General features: G+C 42.6%; 2 protein-coding genes across 3 annotated transcripts; one reads left to right on the forward strand and one right to left on the reverse strand.

The window, feature by feature from the left end:
• The first annotated feature begins 1,057 nt into the window (after nucleotides 1-1,057).
• Nucleotides 1,058-4,710, forward strand: foxh1 (forkhead box H1). The gene is made up of 3 exons (XM_085418560.1): nucleotides 1,058-1,677; nucleotides 2,301-2,405; nucleotides 2,624-4,710. The coding sequence occupies exons 1-3, from the start codon at nucleotides 1,204-1,206 to the stop codon at nucleotides 3,587-3,589; spliced, it is 1,545 nt and encodes a 514-aa protein (XP_085274686.1). The 5' UTR covers nucleotides 1,058-1,203; the 3' UTR covers nucleotides 3,590-4,710.
• Nucleotides 4,711-7,314: 2,604 nt separating this feature from the next.
• On the reverse strand, nucleotides 7,315-21,172 carry oplah (5-oxoprolinase, ATP-hydrolysing). Of its 2 annotated transcripts, XM_085418561.1 has the most exons (28): nucleotides 20,962-21,172; nucleotides 19,589-19,789; nucleotides 19,169-19,360; nucleotides 18,638-18,752; nucleotides 17,646-17,769; nucleotides 17,112-17,307; nucleotides 16,715-16,880; nucleotides 16,346-16,484; nucleotides 16,085-16,152; nucleotides 15,277-15,452; nucleotides 15,061-15,186; nucleotides 14,850-14,962; nucleotides 14,593-14,763; nucleotides 13,689-13,826; nucleotides 13,324-13,462; nucleotides 12,873-12,985; nucleotides 12,461-12,612; nucleotides 12,215-12,375; nucleotides 12,012-12,113; nucleotides 11,750-11,924; nucleotides 11,309-11,493; nucleotides 10,920-11,066; nucleotides 10,675-10,809; nucleotides 10,387-10,536; nucleotides 10,014-10,171; nucleotides 9,766-9,926; nucleotides 9,544-9,641; nucleotides 7,317-8,108 (listed from the first exon to the last, which is right to left on the reverse strand). In XM_085418561.1, the coding sequence occupies exons 2-28, from the start codon at nucleotides 19,757-19,759 to the stop codon at nucleotides 7,956-7,958; spliced, it is 3,924 nt and encodes a 1,307-aa protein (XP_085274687.1). In that variant the 5' UTR covers nucleotides 19,760-19,789; nucleotides 20,962-21,172; the 3' UTR covers nucleotides 7,317-7,955. The 2 variants fall into 2 exon arrangements, with proteins under 2 accessions (XP_085274688.1, XP_085274687.1); XM_085418562.1 differs by lacking the exon at nucleotides 20,962-21,172 and having other exon boundaries at nucleotides 7,315-8,108; nucleotides 19,589-19,785.
• Nucleotides 21,173-22,425: the final 1,253 nt, after the last annotated feature.

A 22,425-nucleotide genomic window follows, 5' to 3' on the forward strand; every position in this document is an offset into this window, starting at 1 on the left:
CTACAACACTTAGCAGCTTGTAAGCGCCAGAAACCCCACAAATGGTGTTGAAACCCCCCCGCTCCCCGTATTTCCTCACATGCTAAGCAGCTTCTTTTTTTCTTGGGATGGAAAAGTCTCCAGCTTCCCGATGGGGGTTCTTCTAATCCAACTTGTTTTCACTGTCTTGCTGGGAAGCAAGAGTTTCAACATTAGCACTACGTTAAGTTGAACAAAAGAGGCGCATACCCGAAAATAGTCTTTTCAGCGCTGAATGGCATGCTCAACACTCCAGAGGGAGACCCCACTGTGGAAAAACACCCCCGTCGACTGCAGCGCGTTATCAAACAACACAAAACAATGATGACTTCAAATATTCTGCACCTACTAATCAGCGTAGTTTATGCTTTTTTCTTCATTTTTTTCTTTTTCTTTTTAGGAATAGCTTTCATGGGAATAGTTTCTCCTCTGGAATTAAAAGCCAAATCAAATACACAATTTGGCTAATTTGATTTTAGTTTCTCACAATTAAAAACCATTCTAAAAGAATTCAGTAGGCAGTGAAGGCTGAATTGCTTATTTAATAATTAATAAAGAAATGAAGTACTGAAAGGGGCATCGTCAGTGTTTGTATATTAGCCCTCTATTGTGTATATTGCTCATCTATAATTGTTGATTGCATCCGAGGTTAAATCGAAAATATTTGTACCCACCCTACCCCCACAAGTTTCACCTTTTACATCTAAGCCCAAGTAAAAGCTTTAGTGATATTAAAATTAAATAGACAAATAATTAAAAAAGTGTACGATAAGACTAAAATGTGTAATTGTGTAAAGCCAGACTTGTATTAATGTAGATGTGTTCCCCAAACATTTAAAGTCTCCATCCACGAATCTTGTAAACAGAGATTTTAAAGTAGTTGTGGAATCACTATGTTGCATGTCGGCGTGTTGATAAGGTATCGTATGGGTGGTTTACAGTTTTGCCCTGTCTTTCTCTCCCCTCTTCGCACACAGACCCAGCCCAGCCCCCAGGGCCGATCAGTCATTCTGCTTTCAGATAACGCATCCCCCCGATTACGCAGCGGGATTTACATGAAACTGTTAATTGTTTGCTCTTCAAATAGTCAGCCTGGAGCCAGCAGTCTGCCAGAAGTTAAGGACCGACTCTTTGACCTCCTCCCCCTCTACGTGCAGAGCGATATTCCTCCCCTGACTGATCAGCATGACAAAGCATTGGCCGGGGCAGAGTCTCTTGGCACCGATCGCTTCATCCCACCTAGGAGAACTTCTCGACCATCAACTTGACTTCCACAGAAATGAGCAGCAGAGTTTTTCTCCCAGCGGCGTAGCGCCGTGGAGCTCACCGGCCCAATACTGGCCTTACCTCACGGATCCGATGCCTCCCCAGCAGCTGCCGCGCTCGGAGGAACCAACGGAGCGCCCCGGACACCTCACCGGCGCCACGGGATTCATGGATAAAGAGGAAGCGCCTGGATCTTTAAACCCGAATGATCAAGATGGACAGTTTAAGCAGGATGAAACGCAGGACATGTGGAAAAGTGAACGGGAGAAAAGAAATGCCGGCAATGGGAAGAAAAAGAACTACCAGAGGTATCCAAAACCTCCGTATTCCTATCTTGCAATGATCGCTATGGTCATCCAGAGGTCTCCAGAGAAGAAGCTGACGTTAGCGGAGGTAATGATAAAACTAATGCTTTTATGTGTTAACTGTGTAAATGCTGCCGGAGTTTGGCATTTGTGAGTAGACGACGCGCGCGGTGTTTTACGCACGGTGCCGCTTATGATCGTCACTTATTTCATCAGCAGAAGCAAATCCATCACTGCGTCGTGTATTTAGAGTAGACTCCATTAGAGTTTTATGCGAAATTTCTACAATCTGTCTGAGAAGATCGTTTACAGTTCCTAAAGTGACACTAAACAGCCACATCGTCGTGACACTTGAGTGACTTCTACCCGTTCCCTTCTTGGTTTGCTGAGATAAGGCTGGACTGCAGTGGAACCAGACGCAGATCTGTATCAGAAACAGTGATAAGATATACAGTACATTCCAATATTAGGCTTCAAATGGGGGCTCCATTCACTTTTTGTACCAGATGGAAAACGTATTTTCAATTTGTTTCAATTTTAAGTTCAATGAGTATAAAAATCCAAATCCTTCGTTGAAATTTGTAGTTTCACCGAGCTGTTTTTACGCAAGCATGGATTGCAGTTAATATAGTGACCATATAACGAAAATCTGTGATGCTGGTGTGTGTGTGTTGGTTCAGACTTTAATGCTGATATTTGTTTAAATTTTAGATCCTCAAGGAGATCAGTACCCTCTTTCCATTTTTCAAAGGAAACTACAAAGGCTGGCGAGATTCTGTGCGACACAACCTTTCCTCATATGACTGCTTTGTTAAGGTTTGTATGGTAAAATGTTATGTAATGATCATTAAACAGAGAAAAAAACTAAAAAACAACCTACTCCTGTAGAAATACACCACTGGAGTCTTTCTATTAAAACCTAGAACCCACTTTAAATCACTTGTGTTGTGATAATTATTAGGTTGCCAGTCCTGTCAGACTAGGTTGTCCAGGCAAGCACTAATATTTCTGTCCATCCTTCCTCCACCTTGTAGGTATTGAAAGACCCAGGTAAGCCACAGGGCAAAGGCAATTTCTGGGCAGTGGAGCTGAGCCGCATTCCTCTGGAGCTTCTCAAGAGGCAGAACACGGCCGTGTCCCGCCAGGATGAAACCATCTTTGCTCAGGATCTGGCTCCTTACATCATGCAGGGACACAAGCCTGAGTCTGAGGCGCCCCCTGAACCTGTGACCTCGCTCCCTCCCACATCTTCTGGAAACTCTTTCCCACCGCAGGATGACTTGTACAGACCTAAGCTGGATTCGTCCTTCGCGATCGACTCCCTGCTACACAGCCTGAGGCCAATCAGTGCCTCTGGGGATTTAGATATGGCTTCAGGGGACTGCTGGGGTGAGGTGACTCGGGCTCGGCCTTCACCGGCTCCGCAACATCGTTACACCTCCTCTGCTCGGAGTGCCTCTGCCAGCTCTGCAAGCCCAGCCTCCACGTCCTCCTCTTCCTCGTCTTCATCTGATGAAGAGTGGAAAGGAGTAACTGGGAAGCGTGTTCCTCCTGATGTGGAAGCAGGGGGAGATATTTGTAGGCCACCACTGCAAAAATCAGCCAGACGGGAAACTGTACCACCTCCATGGGAGCTCCCCACCTCCTACGCTAAATATGCACCCCCTAATGTCGTTGCCCCACCTAGCATGCGTTTCAACGGGGGTCCTCTCATGCCCCTGCACAGTGGGCTACCCATCTACGGCTATGGTAGCTCTCCCATGACACAAAGTCACTTCTTGGGCCATACATACTGGCCCATCCTCCCCACTAGACAAGTTTCAGTGAGAGCCCCTCCTTTACTCATGGACCTGGACAACATGTTGCAATCTGTACCTCCAAATAAGAGCGTGTTTGATGTGCTGGTACCAGCCAGTCAAAACTCTCACCCACACTATCAGCAGCCCGGTCAGTACTCTTTGCAGAACGGGGCTCCTCTCAACCGGTACCATCAATACTGAGTATTACTGTCACTCAAACAGGATACAAAACCACAATGACAAACAACTGGATGCACACCAAGATCCATAAAGGAACTATATTTTGTTTGCCACTTCCACAAACTCAAGAAATACTACAATAAATGTAAAAAACAAAACTCGCTGAGCTGTAGACAATGTTATCAATTGACTCAGAGTTTTATCAGGAGATGAAAGTGTTTTTATGTTGCAATTAAAAAAAAAAAAAGAAAGTGTATGGAGTATTACATGGCTTCACTGAAAGAAAACCTTTTATAACTGTACAACAAAACGAGTATCTACCTCAGTCTTTCAGTGAAACTGTGTAAAGTCATTGCACTGCACCTATAGTTTGCACTGTTTCTTTATTTGCATATACAAGCTTCTTTTTTTAACCTTTATTATCATTTTTTTAATGTTTTCTACCTATTGTGACTACTGAATGTATTACACATACAAAGCCACAAAGAACTGGACTACAAGGCCTATGCAGTAAATATGAGCTAAAGACTGACACTGTAGAGTTAGTAAATGAAGACATTGCATCTTTGTCTTTATGGTGCGACAGTGCACAGATCAGTGCCTACATCTAAATTATGATAGATACCAAGAGATACCATTTGTTCATGTACGTCTGTGATGCTTCTATTGATGGTGGCATTGGCCTTGTTTACTCTTTTTTTCTGTCATTGTGTGTAAGGGGAAAGGAAATCTGTACTGGGAAGAAAACAAAAGATTTCTGGAGACAGTGTAATTTTTGTAATATCTTTGTTTTAGTCTGAACTCAGTTCAAGTGATATAATCTGAGAATCTGACAGCTTGTCATGACACTGGAGACTATTTTTCACATCCTGACAGCCAAAACGTACCTCAAACTGAATCATTTCCTGCAGAATTTGCACTGCTGGTTATTTTGCACTATTTTAAATGCCATTACAATCATCTTTTATAGGAAGCTGCTTTTAAAAGTCTCCTTACCTTGACAAGTGAATGTTTTGTTAGTTTTCTGACATTTTACTGTGATTTCTTTTTTTACAGTACTGAGTAGGTCAGCTCAAAAGTTTTGGGTATCCAAAGAATGTTCTGGAGTTTAACAGGGTATGTAAATAAAATGTTTATATTAACAGTGCTGTTCAGTGTTTTGTGAGGCTGTATAACAATTACGCTGTTAAGTGCAAAATCCTGCTAACTTTACATGAATATGCCGTATTGTGGTTGCACTATTTATGTTTATTTACACTCTGCAGCCACTTTATTAGGTACACCTTATTAGCAGTGGGTGGGACCCCACGTTGTGTTTTGAGTTTCCTTCAATTCAATAAGGAACTGGAAACATTTCTCCAGAGATTTTTATCCATATTGACATGAAGCTAATCACACAGTTGTAGATTTGTCAGCTGCACATCCATGATGCAAATCTCCTATTCCACTACATCCCAAATATGCTCTGTTTGACTGAGATCTAGTTACTGTCCAGGTCATCTGAGGACATTGGGTAGGCTGTGGCATTTAAACAATTCTCCGTTCATATCTGGGTGACTAAAAGAAATATCATCCACATTATTAGATGACCAGCACCAGCCTGAACTGTTGATACAAGACAGGATGGATCCATGCTTTTAAGTTTTGTTTTATTTTAATCCAAGATTCCAACTCTGACATCCAAATGTTGCAGCAGAAATCAAGCCTCATCAAATCAAACATTCTTACAATCTTCTATTGTACAATTTTGGTGATCCTTTGCAAATTGTATCCTCAATTTCCCGTTCTTACCTGACAGGAGTGGCACCTGGTGTGGTACTCCTCTGCCGTTTCTCATCTGCTTTAAGGATCAGCAGTTTTTGTACCCAGAGATGCTCTTCTGCATACCCTGGATGTAATGAGTAGTTATTCAGTAACTGTTTTTTTCCCCCTTTCCTGCCACTGACTTGATATTTCCCCTGTTTTTGGACTACTGTGCAAACCCTAGAGATGGTTGTGTGGGAAAATCCCAGTGGATCGGCAGTTTCTAAAATACTCAGACAAGCCAGTCTGGGACCAACCGTGGAGTGATCAAAGTCAATTAAATTAGTCAATTAAGTCTAATCTTTCTAACTTCTGCAGGTCATTTTGACCATGTCTATATAAATAAATAAACTGAGTTGCTGCTGTCTGATTAGCAGATTTGTATTAATGAAAAGTTCAATAGGTGTACCTAATGAAGTGGCTGGTAAGCATGTTTTCTTTATATGCAGGATCACTGGTTTTAGATGATGGTTTCTGTTACTTTAAAAAAAAAAATTCAGAACTTTTGTATTTTGAGAATCAAAATTTTTAAATATAAAGCTTAGGCTAGTCACGTGAAAATAACAAGCTATTTTTTTTCATGATTATTTTGTGAATAAATCTTCTGATGCCCTTTATATATAAAGCAGCGGTGTAGCTGGTCTGCTACAAGCCAACCTATTTAACCTCAGGTATTTTGTGTCACCTCAAAATAAAAAGAACAGCAGAATGTCTTCTGAGTGTTACATCATCACAAATTACACTGAATTTACATATGCGAATACCATATGACTGATGGATGAGGCTTGTTTGAATGTATTGTTATGTAAGTGAAGGTTGTAAAAATGACATTATTGAAATATTTAAATAAATTAACTTGAAATTCCTACTTGAAATTGCATGGGAGTAAAAGAAAAAGAAAAAACACTTAAGTACCTCACGCTCAGCCTCGTGATTTAAAATCTTTTTATATTGTTTTTGTTATTTTTGTGCTATAAGCTGTCCTTGACTGTTTTGAAACTGCCAAGAAATTAATTTGTCATTATTATTACTTTATTTACTATATGAGAAACAAATGTATCAATTGAAAAACTAAATGGCAATGCACTTAAATATTTGCAATCAATCAGCTTTTGGGGATTTGCAATGAAATATTTTTTTCTAGCGTGTGTCTTTGAGCTTCTCCAATCTTTTTTATGCAAACAGTTTTTTTGTGGGTATTTTTGGTGACAGACTTTTTTTTAAGCTGTTCTAGTGATGCCAACACATCTGACTGCTTTGACTGGTGTGACGGAGTGTGAGTGTAACATTTATGTGTCTTTAAATACTCTCCCCCCCCCCCCCCCTTTTCTTTGTATTTTGTGAATCTAGCTTCTCTCATTTCTTTTTATCTTTAGTACTTTCCTAAAGTTAATACTGATAATAAGCCAGTGGATAAGGTGAAAAGACAGAGTGGGCCAAGCAGCAGCAGCAGAGAGATTGTTTTATCACAGGAATTGTAATCCAGAAACAAGGAAGCTTTCTTTGATCCACAGTCCACGGCCTCCATAATGGGAGTTTCTAGCACAGCTATATCCACACACACACACACACACACACACACACACACACACACACACACACACACACACACACAGAGCTGATTTGCATCAATCGTCCAGCAGCCGTCAGCCTCCTGCTGCCTCCCCTGCAGTGACCACTATCTCTTTATCTGCTGCATACGCATGCCTGCACTCCCTCACTATCCTTCCTGCTCTGCTCCACGATCATTCCTGACCCAGAGATGGGAGGAGGGGACAACACTTTAAACAGGGACAAGCCCCCACCCCGCACCAACACATTCAACAATCCTGGGATTTTTTTTGTGGCATGTCAGAAGTTATCCTAATCGAACTATTTTCATTAACTATCCACGATCCAGGTCAAATAATTTGAGCCTGCACGTGCCTGGATCACAATTCAGTTTAGTTTCAATGCATTCGAAGCTTAAACTGTCCTCATGAGTGAAGTTTGTGCGACACAATGTCGTGTCATTTGAAATTTTGAGTAAATCTGTGTGTGTGTGTGTGACTGCTATGGTGCAAAAAAAATCTTTTTAGTAGAAATAGAGTTTATTTGTCTGATTTGTTAGGACAAGAAAAACATCTTGAAATCGATATTAGACAAAAAAAAGACTCTTTGAGGTCTAAATTAATGCTTTTTGAAAAAGCATCAAATGGAACTAAACATTAAAACTACTGAGTAGATTCAGTATAAGAACAGAGCGATGGATATGCGACATATAACAACTGTATGTCCGTTACAAAGGTCCTTTGATGGCATATTTAGTCTGGTGAGGACAGACCCAGCCTGAGTTATTAGTATTTAGCCAACTTCCCTGCAAATGTAAGCACAGTCTGTCTGTGTAACACGCCACATGTGCTGCATCTTTTAAACACGGACACTGCAAAAAAAAAAAATCTTTTAATGGTGTTCAAGTAAAAATCTGAAATTCTGACAGCCTGCATGTAGGCTTGAAATCCTTTTTACTCAGTATGTGTCTCGCAAATATTTTGCAGTACAATGACAAAACTGTCTTAACTCTTCCTCCTTTTCTCACGTCTTTTCACACTCCCTCTTGTGCCATTCTGTATTCAAAGATGCTACCCCTCTCGGAGAATGTCTCATTCAAGCGCCTTCGCTTGGTCTGAGGCCTATTGTTTGCTTCCTCTTCTTTTCCATATCCACCTCCTCCAGGGGTGTAGAGGCAGAACATGTCCTGTTTGGGGACACACACAAACACAAAAGCTATGATGAAGCAACAGAAGTACCACAAAACGAAGCTCCTCTAGGTGTTACTTAAGGCTTGGTTTCCATGTTTATACCCAACCCAAGCAATGATTTTGGTCTTCATGGCCAGTGTGCCATTTCATGTTAAAGTAAAGTAATGCATTATTAGGGGTGTAACAGGTGGGCGCAATTATTTTGTTCTTCAGCCTACAGTTGGAAACAAAGGCTTTCTAAGATAGGGGTGTCAGAATATGCCTTACAAAGACTCCAATCCAGCCCACTGGACTGCTTTGGAAAAAATGCGAAGGGCATAAATTCTGGAGTTTAAACTGTATTTTTAAGTCAGGAGTCTCCATAGTGTAGAAAAACGACATACTGTTGTAACTGCAGTTGTTTTTCTTATGTTAAGATATCTCCAGGATTCAATGTGCAGTTGCTTCTGTGCAGTGACAAATAGGGAATGTTCACTGGTCTGGACCACTTAACACTAAAGTGGGCTGTACGTGACCCATGATGTAATATAGGTTTGACATCTCTGCTCTGACTGGACAGATGTTCAGTTTCTCTGGTGCATACAATTTGTTTATCAGCACATTTTTGATTCACCAACGTTAGCTTGTTATTTAATATCAAAGTGAATTATAATTTAAGATAGCTGCGCAGTTCTGGCTTTAAATGCATCACTAATCTGCCTGCACTGCTTTCTCATGTTGTCATTTCTTTCCAGCCTTTTGTGAACCGAGTAGCTTCTTCTGTCATTCTGCCTTTCAGGCTCCCATTCATATGACCCACTTCCTCCCGATCTCCATCCGAGCCCTCCACCTGCTTCATTTCCACTTCCAAGAGGAAACTGGACTCTGGGTGTTCCTGTCCTACTTCCTTTAACTTGGAAGTGGCCAACCCTGCTAAACACAAGGCTTAAAAACCACCAAAACAATTGATGTTGCCTCCATGATAATAATTGATGGTTTTTCAACCACAATAAAGCCATGTCCTTAAGTTTAACCCGTTTCAGTTCTGCCACTTTTATCTAAATTGCTCAGTGACTTCCCCCTTCTTTCTTGTCTGTCTATCTTCCTTGCTTCAGTATCTAATGAAGGCAAAATGACCCCAAAATAATCTAAAAACTAATAAAAATAAAAATTGTAACAAGAGACAAATGTATTTTTCATGAGTTTACAGTAAACAAGAAGTAAGCTCATTTTCCTATAGAAATCAATAATTCAAGACACCTCAGATATAGATTTAGATTGCTTTTTGCAACCAGAGCCCACTGATGGCCGCTGGCTTCAACTTTCTGTTGTTTTCAGACTTGGATGCTACGGCCATCTTGTATATAGTTATTCTGGGCTGGCATTTTTTCTGTGTAGTGTCATTATAAGTACACTAAAGCACGACGGTGCTTCACACGTGCACAGCCTTACCCCGGGGTCAAGGCTGACACTGGTCTTGGCTCCCAGGTTGAGGACTCTGCCTTCAGCTCTGTGGAGGAGGTTCAGCCCTGCTACACCATCATCTCCCCCTGACCGCCAACAAAAGATTACATTTTTTAAGATTAAGTAAGGAAAATGTGAGCATTTAGACTTTTTTTTTAAAATTGTAGAGGACATTGGGACTGTCATCAGGCTTTGATATTGAAAATTTACCCCGGAGGCCATAGGGGCGAGTGGATCGCCTCTCTGTCAGTACGGACAGAACAACCTTGTTCCTGAACAGAAGTTTACGAATCACACCGTCTCCACCGCAGTATTTCCCTGCACCCCCTGAGCCGGGCCGTAGAGAGAACTGCTCTAAAACCACTGGATACCTGAACATCAGAAGGACACAGACGGCATTCAGATGAATAACAGAAATGATATCATCACACGACACAAATCGTCAACTTATATCCCACCTCTTCTCCAGAATCTCTGGGTCAGTGATGCGGGTGTTTGTCATGTGAGTATGAACTCCACTCCGCCCGTTCCAGCCCGGCCCTGCCCCAGCTCCTCCAGCAACTGTCTCATAATAACCAATTTTCTCACTTCCAAATGAAATGTTGTTCATACAGCCCTAATGGAAGGAGCGAAATAAACAAAACGCCATTAACTAGTCAGTTGAATGCCAACGCATTGTGTTTCACACCATGTCAACAAGTTGTTTACTCTACAGGTGGAAAACATACAACAGTCGAAAAGCGGTACATAGCTATCAAATGTATGCTTCATCAGTCAAGCTTCACAGTAGAAACATGCATTTTTGCAAACATATTTTGGAATATCATTTACCTGTGAGGCCGCGCACACCTCAAACGCCTTAAAAATCACATCAACCACTCTCTGGGATGTGAGCACGTTTCCTCCAACCACAGCTGCATTCTGGGAAGGCTGGAGGATGGACCCAGGAGGGATGATGACATTGATGGGTGCGAGGCAACCCTAAACATGGGAAAAGAAAGGTGGTCAAAAAAGCAGCCCAGATGAATCACGATAGCCCCCCGCCCCAAAAATTACAACCAACATTCAAACCACGAGTTATTCAAAGTGAGCCAAGAGCTCCTAGAACTGGATTTTTACCTGATTGAGGGGGATGTCCTGTCCAACCATGCAGCGCAGGCAGTAGATAAGTGCAGACAGGGTGATGGCCCGTGGAGCGTTGCAGTTCCCCCACACCTCTGTTCCTGTCCCTGTGAAGTCAAACACCGCACTGCCCTGTAAAGAAGGAGGTTCACACATTTAACCAATCACAGTCCTTCTTGAAGAGCGGTTTCTATCCCAGCTTTGCAAACTAATAAATATGCTGTGTTACGATTCCTCCTCACCTCTTCTTCATTAATCTGAACCCGCAGTCTGATTGGTGTTCCGTCGTCCATGAAATCCTCTGACTCCACCTCCAAGGAGCCCGTCTCCTGCCGCCGCCGCCGTGCAAAGTCTCTCAGCATGTCCCTCACCGCCAGTTCTGCGTTGCTCTAAAATGCACAGAGGCTTTACAACACCCTCATAGCCCATACTTTTCAGAAATAAGAATACTTGCGGCCACCAGTGCTACCCCTCATCGCCTTGTTCTCAAGTTATTGCATTCACAAGATTTTCAGAAATCTTGACCTCTGTGCTTCAGGTCAAGGTCACTGAGATTTGAAATCATCAACCTTTTGAGGGGCAAAAAATCAAATTTTTCTTCTTTAAATTTTTGCTTGTAGCAACAGTTTACCTGGATGTATCCCATGTAGGCCTGAACCACAGCAAGTCCATAACTGTCAATCAGCTCTCCCACCAGCTGGCTCCCTCTCTGATTGGCCGCCACCTGAGCCCGCAGGTCTGACAGGTTGTCATGGAGATTTCGAGTCCCAGAGCAGCCTGGGTATTGGGCTGGAGCTATCAGAGCTTCAGTTACAGCTGATACAGAGAGATGGGAGAGGAAGTAAGGGGTCTAGAAAACAAAATGAATGCTAAAAAAATAAAATAAAATTGTCAACAGAGCAATAAAAAAAACAACAACTATTATTTACTAGTAATTTTAAAAACAAAGAGTCCTTTAAGTGCCAAAGAATGACTCTTTATCTTAAGTTAAGTGTCATCTCTTGATTTTCTATGCTCTCTCCTTTCAGAAGTGTGTCACATTCAGGTCCTGACTCGTCTCCTCCTCACTTACCTTCTTCCTGGAAGACCCCACCCGTGACAAGCTTAAAGGAAGTGAAGACAGCGCCCTCCTGCTGAAGGGAAGTGGAATGGGGTGGCATGGAGCCTGGAGTGATGCCACCTATGTCGGCGTGGTGCCCCCTGCTGGCCACAAAGAACACAGGGCCGCTCACTCCTTTTCTAAACACCTGAACAAGAGAGAAAAAAGGCAATGAGGAAAGAATAGAAGAAGAATTTGAGGGAAGAAATAGTGTTGAAAAGCGTGGTGGACTGACCGGTGTGATCACTGTGAGGTCTGGGAGATGGCTGCCCCCAGCAGATGGGTGGTTACTCAAAATCACATCCCCTTCTTTGAGCTTATTCCCAAGTGATCTGAGCTGCTCACAGAAGAAAAAAAACAACATCCTTTTGTCATTCAACGTGTATGGCCACACTAAGAAAAACTCACTCACACATGGCTGGACTGTTCGTGCCTCACCTGGTACTGGACAGTCTCCTGCATGGCTCCCAGGTGGACGGGGATGTGAGGTGCGTTGGACACCAGACCTCCATCCTGTCCAAACACAGCACAGGAGAAGTCAAGTCGCTCCTTGATGTTCGTGGAGATGGAGGTTCTTTGCAGAACTCTGCCCATCTGCTCTGTAGGGGAAGACAGAAGAGGTAAACAGGAAGTTCATACTCTTCAACAACCTTCTTCCTCATCTGATTTTGCATGCTGGCATACCCGCGATGCTCATGAAGCGATGGGAGAAGATGGAGAGCTGCACTGTGTTGAGCTCAGTGCCGAGGGCGCAGTGAGGGTCTGAGCCTACCGTCATGCAAACGTCACCACCTTCTGTCAGACGAGCCTCACAACAGGGCTCCACCAGGATGGTGCTGATGGAGGAAACCGGAGCAAATCATGTACAAAGTACAATACATTTCAAAATCAGCACAGGAAATTAAAAATCACATCCACAGAAGTAAAAACTGCTGAAACAAGGACCTCAACTGATAACGCAGAGGTTTAATTTGCTTAATTTAAATAGATTTTAATGTCCTGAGTTCAAAAAATGCAAAAAGGAGAGCATAAAGAATATAAAACATTATTTAGATATGTTTAATTTGGTAGTTGTCAGCAAAAAGCAAATGCCTGCCTGTTTTTGTCAATGATGATGGCTGGTCCCTGGATGCTGTGACCACACGGCAGCTCCTCCCATAGATACACACTGGTGTCGACGTAACCGCCCTCGAAGTAACACTTGGTTATCTACACAGAAGAGCAGAAACAGAGTGACATGAAATAAATGTGCCCACAAGTTTAGGTAAAACATCAATATTACAATGATGGAACAGAACATTTGTCTGTGAACATCTCCCACTTCTCCCATGCTGCTTTTTTATGTTCACCTGCTGGTAACCACCTTTGTTTTATTAAAGGCTCTTTTTTTTCAGCTTCTAAAAACTCAGACGTGGTCACAGCTTGAGCCGGTGACCATGCAGCGGCCCAGGTTTGATCGTTTTTCCTTCAGGCCTTGGTGAGACTGCCTGCGTGTGATCATGTCTGATAAGTGATATATGTGGTACCCGGTAAGTGACTCCATTTACCGTGGCTGGTTTGGCCTGTCTGTGTCCCATTTCTGCTTTGTAAACTGATGTAATACCAGATTGCCCACAACCCCTCACTCTGATGTCATCCACCATGATGGGTCTGTCTGGGATGGTGAACCCGAACTCCTTCAGATAACTGTAATAAGAAGAAGGAAAAAAAAGAGTTAAGAGGAGGAGTAAGAAATCAAGGGTCCTGTGTACAAATGTCATGTAATATTTTCTCCTAAAGATAAAAGAAGATGAACAACAACAGCCAAAAATATAAACAAAGTGTACGCAGCAGTGATTTAGCCCTCTGAAAGCGAAAACATGTAGCAGCCAGAAGCTCAGGACATGAATGGGTAAAGAGAAGAGGAGCAAACCGTTTGGTGAAGGCACTACGAAAGTCTCCGGCTCTACAGGACCGGGCGTTGCTGGGGTATCCGGCAGCGGTAACCATGAGAGCGCAGTCCGTGCCCTCGTAACGCATGTGGAGGAAAACCTCGGTGGTTATCTGACCGCTGAAGCGGACGACAAACAAGACTAGTTTAGTCTAGCGGCTACGATTGTTCAACAAACATCATGACTTCTTAACATTCACGTCTTTGCTTTTTTCACTTTAACAAAATGTAAGCAAGGCCACAAAGTCCCTTTTTCATTTTATTATTTGCTTTTAAATCTTTAAATGAGTTGGTGCCTCCTTAACATTCATCCTTTAAATTATGCATATCCGAATTGAATGGACAGAAACTTTTATAGTCACCTCTACTTGTTTCACACATATTCATACTTCACTTTATTCTGTGGATTTAAGAATTTTATATACAACCCCCGATTCCAAAAACGTTGGGACCCTGTGCAGAATAAAGCTAAAAACAGAATGCAAAGATTTGCAAATCTCATAAGCTCATATTTTATTCAAAATAGAACATATCACATATCAAATTTTTAAAGCGAGAAATTGAGAAAATGAACCATTTTTACAAAAATATCAGCAAATTCTGATTTTTATAACAGCTACACGTCTCAAAAGAGGTGGGACACAGCCATGTTTACTACTGAGTAGCACCTCCTCTTCTTTTAACAATAGTGTGTAAACATCTGGGACCGGAAGAAAGCAGATACTGGACTGCAGGCACACCAGTTTAACATCCAGACTCTTCTGCTATAAAGCCATGCTGCTGTAAAAGCTGCAGTATGCGGTTTAGCTTTGAAAGTTGACTAGCATGCCTGGAGTCTTACAGATGTGCTTGACCCCAGCCCATGTATTGTTTTGTGGTTTCTAACCTGGTGAAGCCTCGTGCACGGAGTGTATCGTGGCAGCGTTTGGATAGCTGCTCAACCCTTTGATCAAGCTCACTGAAGGACGCCGGCTTGTACTGCAGAGAGCACGGCTCCTGCACCTCCTCCACCACATCTGCTAGAGCCAGACCGTACGCTGACAGCACGCCGCTGTACCTGCAAATCATAAACACGGGCAACTGCTCACTCCGTGGCTCTCAGCTGTCTTTCACCTCTAGTGAAACAGAATCTAGAAGCCTTACTTATGTATAAAGACAGTCTTCATCCCAAGAGAGCGGGCAATCGCACAAGCATGTTGACCGCCTGCCCCCCCGAAACACGCCAACACATGCTGAGATGTATCGTGGCCTTTGGCCTGCAAGAGTGGAGCAGGTGGGAAATGAGTGGGAGAGAGAACAACAAGATGATTTTTTATGCTGAAATGTAGAAAACACAGTTTAATACCAAACATACCTGTGTGAGAGCTCTGATTGGCCGGCACATTGCCTCATTGGCGACACGAATGAATCCCATGGCAACCGCTTCCATGCTCATCTCTGATTGTCTGCTGTGTGAGTGGTTGGCCCCATTAGCATCAGCCTTCAAATGAAAGCACGAAGAGTATTTAAACCTAATATCATCATAAATATTTGAACTTACTCCACAAAGTAGTCCAGTACATATCAGTGCCTGTGATTGGTTTGAAGACAGGAAGACGTTGATCTCTTCAGTGAGTTGACGGAAATGCTTCGTGGTCTCTTCCAGGGACAAAGGCTCATTCTCTTTGGGCCCGAAGATCTTTGGGAAGAAGGAAGGGATGAGACGACCCAGGGCTAAGTTAGCATCTGTCACAGTCAGAGGTCCACCTGGGAAAATACCACAGCACCCGACAGGGAATCAGGTCTCGGTCTGTTTTTCAATAACCCCATTGTTCTGAGTTTTGAGTCAGCGTTAGCGTTCAGTGCTTTACTTGGCACCGAGGATGGTGGTATCTGAAATGAAGCTTAAGGCTAACCAATGAATCTACAGGGAACGTCAACAAAGAAGACTCCGATTTCTTTTTGTTAACACACTTTACAGTTCTGACTGAGAACTATGAGGCAAGTTTGTGTTATATCATCTCAACTTTGGACGTGCCAATTTCCAGCCTTCTGACGCATAAATCGGATGATTAACCTCGGGAACAGGACAGGAGAACAAGCTCCGTGCCAGTGGGTGCTGGACTCAGTATAATGATTTAAAAAAGAGAAAAAGGGGAAAAAAAGAGCTGAAACTGCACAATTAATGGTTCACTAGATAGAGAAAGAGAGAAAGAGAGAAAGAAAGAAAGAGAGAGAGAAAGAAAGAAAGAAAGAAAGAAAGAAAGAAAGAGAGAGAGAAAGAAAGAAAGAAAGAAAGAAAGAAAGAAAGAAAGAAAGAAAGAAAGAAAGAAAGAAAGAAAGAAAGAAAGAAAGAAAAGCTGGCAACAGTAGAACATGAATAACGGAAAAGCTGTTACCTTTTCTGTAGCAGGCTGGTCCTGGATGTGCTCCTGCAGACTCTGGTCCAACTACAAACATCCCTGATCTGGTAGGGTTAGAAAGAAGATAAATACAGAGAGTAGTCATTAAATAAGAAAATAAATAAAATATAAAACAATCAAAGTCAAAATGGGTAATATCACAATTACCACATCATCACATTATACTGGTATTATAGAAGATTGCTTGCAAATATGGAGCTAGTCCCACCGTCCGTTACACAATTTGTGCAAACTTGCCTGAAAAACAGTCGCGATCCTCCGCCTGCAGCCACAGTGTTGATGTCCAGCTGAGGTGCTTGCAGGGTGACTCCAGCTGTGGTAGCCTCAAACACATGCTCATACTGGCCTGCATACCGACTCACATCTGTGGACGTTCCTGCAGACAACAACAAACGAGAGCATGTAGGCACGAAAAGCTAAAGATAAAAACCAAAGTTAAAAACATTGCCCAAAAGAGAAGCGTAACTTTACTCCATAGGATCAGAAATATCAAATCCTGGATGTGGCACATGGAAGACAACAAACTGTATGAAGATCACACAAAAAGACTTCAAGACAATATCCAGAAGATGCTCAGTTGTCTCCTTTGCTCCCACATACACTCACCGCCCATGTCAAAGCCAATCACAGGCTTTTTCTCCATCTGGCTGTAAGAGGTGATGGCGTATCCCACCACACCTCCCGCCGGGCCGGATAGAATAGCCCGTGAACCGCAGAACTGCTCCATGGGAGTCAAGCCTCCATCTGACTGCATGAACAACACATCTACATCCTGAAGACACACAGACATGAGAGGTTTATGTTTTCAGACTAGTTTAAAGGTGTGGTTAAGTACATATTTATATGTGGGCTGTATGGTTGAGAGCTGCTGTTTGTCTCTGGTGGTACTTAAAGGGGTGGTGGGAGAGTGTCTAACTGAGAGGAAAAGTACTTATGCATACAATAGAGTTCTGAAAATTGTCAACCCCTGAAACATATCGACTGATGCGCGAGAAAAACAAACCTTCAGGCCATCCTTGAAGCCCGAGGTGAAACCTTTTAGATACTGGTGAATTTTGGGTGTGAGGTAGGCATCGGCGCAGACTGTATATCCTCGAGGCACCGCCCGCACCATCGGCATGACCTCACTGGAAAGAGACACCTGGCTGAAGCCCAAGCGACGAGCCAGAGAGCCCACTGCTTTCTCATGCTCGGACCATCTGAAGCACAGAGAGAAAGAGACGTAATCCTAGAAAGCAAGTGAAACATTAAACTCTTACGTAATTTGTTCTGCAGTATAATGTGTTTGTCTTATCACTTCAGTGTCCATTGATCACCTTTTTCTTAAAGCAAAGAACACCAAGTCTGGGCTTTCAGTGTGACATGTGACAAAAAGCATAAAATGAGAACTATTGGGTACCGAGATAAGAGATAAGGCTGCTGAGGTATGACGTCGGTAGACCGAGGTCTTATTTATAGAATGGAAGCAAGTTACTGGGAGAGGACAAGAGAACAGACTAGGATCGTGAGTAAATATTAAAGAAGCTGTAATACTGACGTGTACGAGTGCAGAAGAAGGACAGCCAGACTGGTGATACCACGGGCCAAAACTCCTCTCAGGTCCTTTTCTACTTGCTCCAAGTCTAACTCCTTCCACACCTCAAGGGAATCCCCAGTACTGCCTGGGAAAGACACACAAAGGGATTAGTGGGATTAAGTGAAATTATGTCAGTTAAGGCTTCCATGTTTGAACCAATAGCCAACAGAACTTATTTTCATTACTTTCCTCACTCTGAAAAAATAAATTCAAAACATAACTCTCACCTGAAATATTTTGTTATATATTTAAAATATTTACACACAATGCCAAAGAAAATCATTGTGCTTCATCCAGGTGTTTCCACAGATTAGATGTGTTGCCATGCTTTGCATTTTGCATTAAAAATGCAAAGCTGCATTTTGCACTTGAACCATTGTTTTGCTTGTTGGGCAAATGCATTATTATTGTATAAATAATGGGCTATTTAGTGCTTGTTAGCTTGTTATAGCTGTCAGTTTTTCAAGGAAGTCGAGGTAGCTGAATTACTGGTTTAATTAACCTCATGATTTTTCAGTCTGTTTAGATTGACAAGATTCCACAGTTTGTACAGGCACCACACGACGCTTTGTGGAGTGGCACAGTCAGTGTGAAAGATGGGCGTACCCACTGTTCCACGTTCCCACTGGCAGTGCAGTTTATGAAGCGTACTGAAATGGGACATGAGCATATACCTGAAGGATTCTCCTTTCTGACTCCAGTAATTTACAATATAGCATGAAACCAGTGACTGAGCCCATGAAGTCATCAGTTCACTTTTCAGATGTGGAAATTAGATCTTTGGGAGTAACAACAATGCTTTAGCTAAAGGCTCACACTGATACTGATAACCTGCTAATGTTTAAAAGGTATAATATTAGGCAATTCTGGATGGACTAAAAACCTGAAGCCACATACTGCTAACACGGCAGAAGAAATTAGCAGTAAAGGGAGCGCACAACTGCCCCTCGCACCTGTGACAATCCGTTCGGGATCTTTTCTGGGCAGCTGACAACCATCTTGCCTGAGGACGACTCGCTCGTCCACCTCGATCACCTCCTCGTACAGGACGTCAGGCACCGCGACCTCCTGTTACGCACGTGCAAACACAAGGTATACCAGCTCAAAGCGCATGTACTGGGAAGAGCCAGAAAGTGATAAACAATAACAGTAACTGCTTTTACCAGCTAAGGCTTCAGAGTGTTATGGTGCAAAAGCTTATCAGGTTTAGTTGGTGTGTTTTGCTGACCTTAAAGGTTAAAGAAAAAAAAAATCTATGTACAGCACAGTAAGCCACAGTTTACTGATCCGTAACCTGAGCTTTACAGATAAGCGACCACTTAATGTGTTAACTCTACAGCTAGCTCAGGGCAAACTCCAGTACTTGCCACAAGCCTGAGCACAACGAGATAATAACTAAACCTTGCAGAGACACAAGCCGTGCCTCACACTACTAATGAGCACCACATGCAGTACAATCACTGGTACAGGCTGAAAAAACAGACCAAGTCAAACAGCTTTGGCCTGGCCTGAGTGCCAATGTGCAGCAGGTCCTTGAATCCCTTTGTGACCAGGAGCGCCGTCCTTTCTCCCTCCCTCTCCAGCAGCGCGTTGGTTGCTACCGTAGTGCCCATTCTGATCCAGCCAATCAGAGAAGTGTCTACAGGCTGATCGCGGGGATACGCCTTCCCTGTTTCCTGTCAAGAAATGCAAACATCAGCATCATATACAGCTATCCCTAGAGATAATGTATGGATATGAATGTAGTGTTGCTCAATATTACATATCGTTTCCACATTGAGCCGCCTATTCTGCTTTTTTTGATACATGCTTATTAATAATCTATAAAAACAGTGAAATGACAGCCAGTATGACAGCAATTAACCTGATATTTCCTTGGCTGAAGGTGGACAGCACAACATTACCTCCTCCAAGATTCTGCGGATCCCCTCAGTGGGAGCATCTTTGTAGTTCTGGGGGTCTCGGGACAGCAGCTTAAGGACTCTCTCACAACCATCGGGCAGCCGGGCGAACACATCGGTGAAGGTGCCACCCCGGTCGATGGCAAAGTCAAATTTCCCCTTAGTCTCAGCCATAGTGAAGAAAGTAAAGTGCCACTCCCAAGTCTATAATAAGAAAAGAACAGGAGAACGTGGAAGTTAAAATTATTCATTCAACACTGTGATGATACAGGAGCAACTAAGGAACCTTTAATTTGAAGGAGAAGGAACATTTCTCGTTTAAAAAACACCACCTTCTTATTTTTAAGCCAGCAGCCTGCCACCATGCTCACTCCTTCACTCATTTTCCTCTCTCTGCTAGACCTCCAGGTTTTTCTTTGTTTATATGACTCCAGACTGCAGAGACAACACATGCATTCCTCTCTCATAGTGCACCGCTAATGCATCTGCAAAGTTCATGCATGGCTACCAAAGTTACTATAGTTTCACATTTTCTAATTAGTATTTATCTCATTTTTGACTTTTTGCTTTTAAAACAGTTTAGTTTCCAGAGTGGATTTCCTTGTTTCGGTTTAGTTTTTATTAGTTTTACTCTTTTTAATTATTATTGTATGTCTGAGTAAAGACTTATGAAAATCAGTACAGGTATTACAACAAACACAAACGTCTTATTTTTTTAAGGCAGCTGTCTTATAGACACCCAGTCTCTAGAAATATGTCCATCAATGTCCACATCAGCAAAGGTGTAACAAAACTTTGACCAAACTAACTAAAACTATGCATATTATCTCTCTATTTTTCTAAATTATAGTTTTCTTAGTTGTAAAAATTCACAAAATAATTTCAGTTAACTAACTTTTTTAAAGTCTACGATTAATAACTACGCTAACCTTGATATCCACTTGAACTTTGTCCACACTACTGTGCAAGGTGACGCTTTACGCGCGGTAAAGTCCCAGAAATGTAAGTTTAAACAAATGTGGTGATCATTTATACAAATCTAGACTCCACTAGGTCTTTACAGAAAAAAGGAAGAGGTGATCTGATGCTATTACTTCAAAATGAAGCGAACAGACGTGATCAAACTGCACTAAGTAGGACAGTAGCATGCATATTCCAGAGGAAGCATGCAGGAATATCACAGACAGGTCAGCCAGCATTAAGAGACAGAAATCCTTACAAACTCTGCCCGAATCCTTCAAGAGTGAAGTTTTTCTGCACCTGAGATATATGCACATCTTAAACCGATGCGAACTGAGCTCCATTGCATGCAGCTCACAGCGTGAAGCATGCCGGACACGAAGCAAAGCAGCTAGTAACAGCACCGACATACTCACCTGTGCGCCGGGCACTGCTGCTGCACTGCTAGTCTGCTAATCTCTGATAATCCGACGTCGGTCAAATCCTCCTCCCATAACCCCGCTCTGCCTCCTTTTCCAAGAGAAACAACGACGAAGTAGCTCCTCGGTGCCGCTGTCCGGTCTTAACTCCGCCTCCCCCAACTCTTGAAGGGAGCTCGAGGTCTATAATTTGAGCATATCGAGTTCCTGGGTGAAAGTGCTCGCAAAGAAGAAGGGGGTGTGGAAAGTGGGACTGACTTTGCGCTTAAACGAACATCATGTGCACTCGAAAATAAGTGCTTGTTTTGTTTTTTAATGCTAAACAGCAACAACAATAAAGCACTATAAAATGTGACAACGGCGATAAAAGGCGCGCAGGAAGTCCACTGCAGGAATGGCGAACTGGAGGAATAACCTTGAAACCGAAAGGTGATTAAAGGGTTTTTGCTGAGAGAGTTTGTTGTTCTGAAGTGTGGTCCCATCTGATTAAATACGCAAATTGTAACATTAATAAAATGTGATGTAGATGTAATAAAATACTAGATGTAGATGTTGTGAAGGCGGATGAGGTTAAATACCCGGGATCAAGCATCCGAGGCAACACAGTGCAGAAGACAGGTGAAGTAGAGAGTGCAGAGTGGGTGGAGCAGGTGGAAACGACTGCTATGACGTATGGTTTGGAGATGGTGGCACTGACAGAAAGACAGGAGGCGAACCAGCTTCACCTGAAGTGTCAGAGTTAAAGATTTGAAGATTGTCATTGGGAGTGAAGCGCAGTTTGGAAGGGTCATGGATGTAGTGAAGGAGGAGATGCAGAAGGTTGATGGAGGAGCAGCATGCTAGAGTTAGGTGGAGAGATGGGGAAATAATCCCCTAAAGGGAGCAGTTGAAAGAAAGGGATAATGTTTTTGTGCATTTAAGAAGACATGCAGAAGTCACCAAGTCTTCTCTTTGGACGCTACAAATAGCCTTTGAATATTTACAAGCTGTGAAAAATTTACCCTACTAAAGGATTAGAAAGCACGATGACAGCTTTAAAGCTGCTCATTCACTCAGTTCTACGTTAAATCACTCACAAACACACGTGCGAGTTTGAATGGTGTTTATTTATTGTTAAGGCACAACAGAAAGTCAGCAGCACAGTGCTGACTTTTACACACAGAAAGGAGTGAGGATCTTTTCTTGGCCTGTCAGTTCTGGGCAGTAGTGTAGTCGAGGGAAAACTCAGGAATTTGAAGTTAGGCATCCCCCCCTTTTCCAGTGAAGAGAGAGGGCATTGATGCGTACATGGATAAAAACATGTTCCAAGTATTTACACTGTTATGAATTACTTTATTGTATCCGAGGTCTTCTACAGGAATAAAAGCTTATTGACAAAAGGTGTTTACATGTGCCTCCCCATACAGGAAATATAAACTTAACAACCAATACCTGCCTTTTAATTAACACGTTGACATTTAT

Source organism: Rhamphochromis longiceps, linkage group LG9 (genome assembly GCF_057381845.1).
Source record: "Rhamphochromis longiceps isolate RC_006_pf linkage group LG9, R_longiceps_female_GT1.1, whole genome shotgun sequence".
In the NCBI taxonomy this organism is placed as follows: domain Eukaryota; kingdom Metazoa; phylum Chordata; class Actinopteri; order Cichliformes; family Cichlidae; genus Rhamphochromis; species Rhamphochromis longiceps.

Bases quoted from the DNA above. Each gene is read 5' to 3' on its own strand.
- foxh1 (XM_085418560.1), top strand. From the start codon at position 1,204: ATGACAAAGCATTGGCCGGGGCAGAGTCTCTTGGCACCGATCGCTTCA. The intron at 1,678-2,300 runs GTAATGATAAAA...TTTAAATTTTAG, and splicing joins AGAAGCTGACGTTAGCGGAG to ATCCTCAAGGAGATCAGTAC. The intron at 2,406-2,623 runs GTTTGTATGGTA...TCCACCTTGTAG, and splicing joins CATATGACTGCTTTGTTAAG to GTATTGAAAGACCCAGGTAA.
- oplah (XM_085418562.1), bottom strand. From the start codon at position 19,759: ATGGCTGAGACTAAGGGGAAATTTGACTTTGCCATCGACCGGGGTGGC. The intron at 12,114-12,214 runs GTGAGGCACGAA...TTCTGTGAGCAG, and splicing joins AGGAGACTGTCCAGTACCAG to CTCAGATCACTTGGGAATAA. The intron at 10,172-10,386 runs GTAAATGATATT...TCCTTCCATTAG, and splicing joins AGGTGTGCGCGGCCTCACAG to GGCTGTATGAACAACATTTC.